Below are 7,172 nucleotides of genomic sequence, written 5' to 3'. Positions count from 1 at the left end.
GTTGGACACTGAACAGGCGACCCGTCCTTCAACTGAGACTAGATGCAGGTGTGCTGTGAGAAACACAGAACAAGAATGCAGAATATGAGCCAAGCAGCTAACCATGGTGTCTGCTTGTGAGAAAATTGTATCAAGGGACATAACCAATCGCTTTAGTAGCTGGAGCGCGTGCTTATCGCTGTATAGCCAATCACCGCGCTGTATATGTCGCATGGATGACTGTGCTTACTGTATCAATATATATATATTGCCTTCTGATATGGATAAACATCTTCTGATCAGAATCTATCACGAGTACGTGCAATCAATCCCTTCAGCCAACCAGATCCCTGCTTGCAGGAACTCGGTGATGAGCCCATTCAGTGGACTCCAGGCACCCTGCTGGATCCATGGTAACAGGAGCCCAGCACAAGTCCCCTGCCCAGCACAGCCTAGGGCAGCTCAGGCCTCCCTGGAGAGCCCCAGCCCAGCAGGGAACAGCCCTGCAAGGTCAGTGCATTTCTGGCCTGTCATCTTTAGAGACAGAAGTGTCCTGACAAGCCATTTCACAGCCCTGTTGCTGCTGCTCAGCTGCTCAGGCTGAAGTGGCCTCACAGTTGCTCTGCTGATGCTGTTCCTGCTCCTGGTCTATCCGGTACTCGGGCAGCAGTGACCTCGCGGTCTGCACGGAGGCCATGAACCTGCTTCTGGCCTGTCAGCAGCAGAGGCAGAGGGGACTTTACATGATCTGACAACAATCAAGAGCCTCCTGTTGGCGCATCAGCTGCAAAGCAGGAAGTGACCTCACAATCAGCATCAGGGCCATGTCCCTGCGTTTGACCTAACAAGTACTCAGGCAGCACTGACCTCACAATGACCATACAAGCCATGTGCCTGTTTCTGGCCTACCACCACTGGTGACTGAGGTGACATCACAAGAACCTACATGGGCCAAGAGCCTCCTGCTGGCCTATCAGGTACTGAGGCAGAAACGACCTCACAATCAGAATCAAAGCCATGTGCCCACTGCTAGCCTATCAGCACTCAGGCAGCAGTGACCTCACAAGCACAAACTCCAGTCTTCTGATCGCTTCTGGCATATCAAGTGCTGACGGAAAGAATGTTCTCAAAATCAGTATCAAAGCCATAAGCCTGTTCCTGGCCTCTGGGTAGCAGATACAGGGCAAACAAAAAGATTTTTCATGAACCAACTGTCTGCTGTAGCCCATCAGCTTCAGAGAGAAGTGACCTCACAATTTGGATCTAAGCTGTGTGTCTGCTGCAGGTGCTCAGGCACCATTTTCCTTACAAGCACAAACCCCAGCCATGTGCCTGGTGCTGGCCTGTCATGTTCTCACACACAAGTCACCCCGTCATTCATTCCCAGGAACCTGGAGAATGTTTTGCTTGCTCCTGCAGCGGCTCTCCAGGAGCTGGAAGAGGGCCTAGGAAGTAGCAGGACCCCTGGTCCTGCTACCTTCACCATCAGCACCTTCAGTTCATGAGCTGTGGGACCTGTCCCTCCTCACCTCAGTCCTTGGAACAGCCAACAGCTCTCCAACAGGGTGATGAGAGCCTGAAGTCTCCTTGCTCATCCTGAGGGCATGCTCCTAATGGACTCCCATAAGCACTGCTGGCTGTTTTTCCCCAAGCATGTGGCCTAGGAAGTGTATGCAGGGGTGTTAGCACAGCCCCAGGCAGTGCAGTGCCATGAGGCACGACATGCTGGGGAGGAACAGGAAGGGCCTGGTCCCATCTGTGCTCCTCCAGCTGGGTCCAGAGAACACCTCGGGGACTTGGTTTACTTCAACACAATGAAATTCAGAGTGTAGTAGCAGAAGTGGCAGTCACTGGTGCCTTCCCCACCATTCCAGGAGCAGGACTGCTTGCCAGCACTCAGGAGCTAAAAAAGAAAACTTTAGGTGAACAAGAAAGGCAAGGAAATACTGCAGGTCTCGTTCAGGCAAGATGTTGTGGGATCTACTTCTGGGGCTGTTTCAGTGGTGGCTGTGATGTGACTCAGATCCCTTGAGAGACACACATTTGCAGTGTCTTGTAGCCATCATCCAACCTGGACATCCAGGTCTCAGGTTGAAATCTTTGTTTGAGTGCCTAGCAGCTCCCCCCTTGGCTGGAAGAGGTCTCTCACATCCTGCTGCCCTCCATCCCAGGAGGGATGTCTGGAAAAGATCCTACTTCTCCTAGGTGGTGCTGGTCATGGAAGAAATGACCTTGCCAGAATGGAGGTAAATCCACCCATATTTGGAGATTTTTATTAGTGGGACTCCAGGCCTCAATTCTCACTCTTTTGATTCTCTTCCTCCACCTCTCCCACAGTAATTTATCTTACTCTGGGAGGTGTGTCAGGAGCCCATGGCATGAGCAGAAGAACCCACATCCAGCCCCGTGGCTCAGGGGTTGGAATTTTTGGCACCTCCGGAAGGTCACTGCCACTTGGCTTTCCCAGGCCTGTGCTGTGAGCTCTTGCACACACACTTGCTTTTTCAGTGGGCTCCCCAGGCTGCCCAGATTATCAGCATGGGTTTCCCTGGATTCAGTTATCTCTCCACAATTCTGATGCAAGGGGAAATACGGAGTGCAAAGTAGACCGAGGTGTGCCCACAGGAAGTACTGCTGAAGAGCATACAGAGCATCAAGTAGTTTATAATCACCCTCAGGACAGTCAGTCCTAATCTCTTCTCTTTCAGACTAAAATCAAGCTTCATTCTGCAGCCATTGAAGACAGGGAGTTTTCTGGCATCTCTCCTTAATGGTGTTCCCCAGTATCAACCTCTGAGGAATGTCACTGGTAACCATTAGTCAGTTAGACTTTGTACCACTTCTCTCTACCCTTTGAAACAGGCAGCCTCTTACTCCTCCATTCCACATCTCCCCAGTGCGTCTACAAATTGCTTATGGAGGAGCATGTCAAAGGCCTTCCCAAACTCAAGGTCTGCAATATGCGCTGTACTCCCCTGTCCACAAATCTTCCAGGAAAGTTTGTTTTGCAGGGCCTGAGGTGACACTGACCAGTCAATCCTTCCCCAGATGCTCTTTCCTGTCCTCCTTGAAGATGAATTTGCCTTTTTTCCAGTCATCAGAAATCTGCCATGATATCCATGACCTTTCAAGGATGATTGTGAGCAGCCCAGCAGTGATGTCAGCCAACACCCTCAGTAACCCAAGAAATTGCAACTCAGCATAAGCGAAACAGTTTTCATCATTTAGGGGTTCAGATACCAGGCCAAGGGCCAAGGGTGGCTGTGGCATGTCCATTCCTGGAGATGTTCAAAGTTCATTGGGCCACAGCCCTGAATGACCTGCTCTAGTCAGCCCTGCTTTGCATGGGAGGTTGGACTAGGGACCTCTGGAGGTCCCTTCCCACCTGAAGAGCTCTGTGATTTCATGATTGGAAATGCCCCGGCCACAGAGACAGTCTCTCCCTCTCCTGCAAGCTGCCCTCCCAGCAGTTGATGGGAAAAGCCCTTTGCCAGCCCCACACTCCCTTGTCCCCATCCACCTCTGGTATGGGACACAGCGCAGGACTGGACCCACGTGAGATCTCCACCACCAGCTGTTCTCCTGCAGAGGCAGGAAACCCTGACATTCCCAGCATGGAGCTGATAGGAAAGCAGTAGCTGGACCTGACTGGTCCAATGGTTTTGTCCCTCCTGGCCCATCTGTGGGGACACAAGCAGAGCTGCTCACCCTGTTCCACTGCCCCCTGCCATGGTCCTCATCCCTGCCATGTTCTATCCCAGCCCTGGCACTGGCTGGCTGCCCTGGGCTGGGACATCTCTATTACCCAAAAGGAGGAACAAGCATGTGGCTGGTCCTACGGCATGCAGAGAGGAGACAGGAGATGAAGCAGCATGAGGTTGGCAGGGCAGGGGAAGAGGGCAGTAGGGGCTGCAGCAAGGGATCATGGCTGGTGCTTCTGCAGCACAGTGGCTGTCACGTTCACCTTCACCTCCTATGTAAAAGTCCCACACTGACCCCAGGCAGAAAGAGGCCATCTCCATGGTGCCAGTGCCACTCTCTCAGCAGGACGAGGACATACGAGGATGGCACTCTGCCTCTCCTGGTGCTCAGGTGAGCTCCAGGAGGCTGACACAGCACTGCCTGAGAGACCTCCTGGTCCCCAGCCTCTGCTCTGGCATGGCTGGAACAGGGATAAGAGCTCATGGGGTTGGGCTAGGAGAGCTCTCCTGGGAGGTTCTTTTGCAATGGAGCGGTGAGGAGCATTGTGGCTCCCATCTTTGCCTCCTCCCTGCATGTGCACACGGTCCCATGGCCCTACTGGGACCCTGGGATGTCCCCTTGGCACGGTCCGTGTAACAGCCCTCGGTGACCCATCCACCCACAGCCCTCCTGCTTTGTCAGCTTTCCCCAGCGCCCAGCCCCTACCCAGTCCAGGCCTTGTCCCACATTGGAGATAGTACATTGCCATCCTCTGGGGTCTGTTGGGATCTGCTGGGGTCTGGGCTGGGAGAGAGGCCAGGCAGGGTTTACTGTTCCCCTAGACACAGGCAGAGAGCCCAGGAGGAAGCAGTTGTCCACACATCAAAATGCACCCAGAAACCTGGGGTGTGTAAGGAGCACTAGAAATGGCCGATGTGAGAGGTCCGTCTGTGACAAATGCCTGGGGGCACCATGCCATGGTTGCTCCATGCAACCAAGAGCACAGACCGACCTCCTCTCCTCTGCACCAGGAATGTCTTGGTTCCCCTCCATGAGACCTGGCTCTACATCACAACACCCCTAGCCTGTGTCCTCACCCTGCCAGCTCACACAGCTGAGCTGACATTGGCACTTTTCCTCTCTCAGGCCCTTTCCAGCCCAGCGCAGACACTCCCCATCTCTTCCTACCTCCCCTATCCTCTCCACAGCCCACTCAGCAGAGCAGCCCAGGAAGGCAGTGGCTCCACAGCAGTGCCTGCTGCAGGGGAATGCTGAGCTCTGGACATTCACTCCACAGCCCCAGCCCCACAGCGGACATAGCAACTCCATGGGGCAGGAGATGTGTCAGCCATTCCATCAACCTCCAAGCTGGGATTGGACCCAGTGGCACAAGGAAGCAGCGCACAGTGACACTCTGTGTCCCTTGTTCTGGTGACCAGGAGACTCCCTGGATGCCAAATAGGCATCAATGCACCTGACAACCTCCACCAGTGTCTGTGGATCTGGAGGATGCTCTGAGCAATCACAGGGCATTTCAAATGCCTCAGGCTCTGTGCAGGTGTGTCCCTAGATCCCAGCCCATGGTTTTTGATCAGAGCTGGCATGAACAACTCCCTAAGCTCCCTCCTCTGTGCTTGCTGGGTGCCCACTGCCTCTTCTGGGATTGTAGAGCTCTCATTCGCCTGGACATTCATTGGTTTTGACCTCTACCTTCAGTTGACTTTGTGAAGCTCCATTCACCTTGAGGCACATGGTGCCCTTGGAGGTGCCCTGTGCTCTCCTGGGGGCTCCACACTCCCTTTGAGAAGGACAGGCATCAGTCTCCAGCCCTGCCATACGGGAGATGCTGCTTGATCATTCCCCACCCCCACCTCCAGGAGCGCTGGGCACCCACAAGTGAGAACTGAATACAGCCCTCATTCCCTAATACATCATCGATGAGCTCATTGGCTTGAGCCCAAGCAGCACCTGGAAAAACAAGAGTCTTTCAGCGTGAAAATCCTTGAGCACATTCTTGGCTGCAGAGTTAAGAGACTAACCTTCGAGCAGTGCACTGAGGAAATCCCCTTTTATTAGAGAGAGGCCAGCTGTGGCACAGGGACAGACACATTCACAGGAGGCCTCTGGGTCAGACAGACTGAGGTCATGCCTTTGGAGAAGAGGTATAAATTGAAACACTACACAAACATGTCTACCACAGGGAGAATGCCCAGAGCACAACAGGTGTCTAGATAAATCAGAAACCACTTGTGAGGAGGGATGGGCAGCTTATTGCTGCTGAACTAGGATGTGCTGAATCAGTTTCCTCAGGGCATCTTTGAGCTCCTTGTTCCTCATGCTGTAGATGAGGGGGTTCACTGCTGTAGGCACCATTGAGTACAGAACAGCCACCACCAGATCCAGAGCTGGGGAGGAGAGGAAAGGGGGCTTCACGTAGGCAAACAGGCCAGTGCTGACAAACAGGGAGACCACAGCCAGGTGAGGGAGGCACATGGAAAAGGCTTTGTGCTGGCCCTGCTCAGAGGGGATCCTCTGAACAGCAGTGAATATCTGCAGGTAGGACAGCACAATGAAAACAAAACACCCAAAGACTAAACAAATACTAATCAAAAGAAGGCCAGCTTCCCTGAGGTAGGAGTCTGAGCGGGAGAGCTTGAGGATCTGGGGGATTTCACAGAAGAACTGGTCCACATTATTGCCTTGGCACAGTGGTAATGAAAATGTATTAGCAGTCTGCAGGAGAGCATTGATAAAACCACTGGCCCAGGCAGCTGCTGCCATTTTGACACAAGTTCTGCTCCCCATGAGTGTGCTGTAGTGCAGGGGTCCGCAGATGGCAATGTAGCGGTCATAGGCCATGACTGTAAGAAGAGAACACTCTCCTCCTAAGAAGAAAACAAGTAGAAACATTTGTGCAGCACACCCTGTGTAGGAAATGGCCCTGGTGTCCCACAGAGAGTTGGCCATGGATGTTGGGACAGTGGTGGAGATTGAGCCAAGGTCGAGGAGGGAGAGGTTGAGGAGGAAGAAGTACATGGGGGTGTGAAGACGGTGGTCACTTGCTATGGCTATGATGAGGAGGCCATTGCCCAGGAGGGCAGCCAGGTAGATGCTGAGGAAGAATGAGAAGTGCAGGAGCTGCAGCTCCCTCATGTCTGCAAATGCCAGGAGGAGGAACTCATTCAAGGAGCTACTGTTGGACATTGGCTATGTCTTGGTTCAGGGCACTGTCCAAGGAGGAAAAGGCATTGACAAGTTAAAACAGGCTTTTCTGAGCAAAACCCACTCCACTCCCCATAGCACCCTCCACATTGCCTCCCCCATCTTGTTCAGCTCCTTTCCTGATCTCCGGCTTGTGCTGAGGGACCCTGCAGTGCAGGGCCTCTGACCATGGGCTCCAGAAAAATCAGTCACTGGGATTTATTAATGGAGGTGTCAGACTTCCTTGTGTATTTGGTGGAGATACCTGGGGATGGGCGCCCTGAGCTGAATGAAGGGGATTTGGTCTGGTG

The 7,172-nt window shown here is 53.2% G+C and overlaps 1 protein-coding gene across 1 annotated transcript; it reads right to left on the bottom strand.

The window, feature by feature from the left end:
- Positions 1 to 574: 574 nt before the first annotated feature.
- Positions 575 to 6,864, bottom strand: LOC134154884 (olfactory receptor 14C36-like). Its single transcript, XM_062601515.1, has 3 exons — positions 6,264 to 6,864; positions 5,555 to 5,628; positions 575 to 691 (listed from the first exon to the last, which is right to left on the bottom strand). Exons 1-3 carry the CDS (start codon positions 6,862 to 6,864, stop codon positions 575 to 577), a joined length of 792 nt encoding a protein of 263 aa, XP_062457499.1.
- Positions 6,865 to 7,172: the final 308 nt, after the last annotated feature.

Source organism: Rhea pennata, unplaced genomic scaffold (assembly GCF_028389875.1).
Source record: "Rhea pennata isolate bPtePen1 unplaced genomic scaffold, bPtePen1.pri scaffold_51, whole genome shotgun sequence".
Lineage (NCBI taxonomy): Eukaryota > Metazoa > Chordata > Aves > Rheiformes > Rheidae > Rhea > Rhea pennata.
This window is presented reverse-complemented; position numbering and strand designations above follow the sequence as displayed.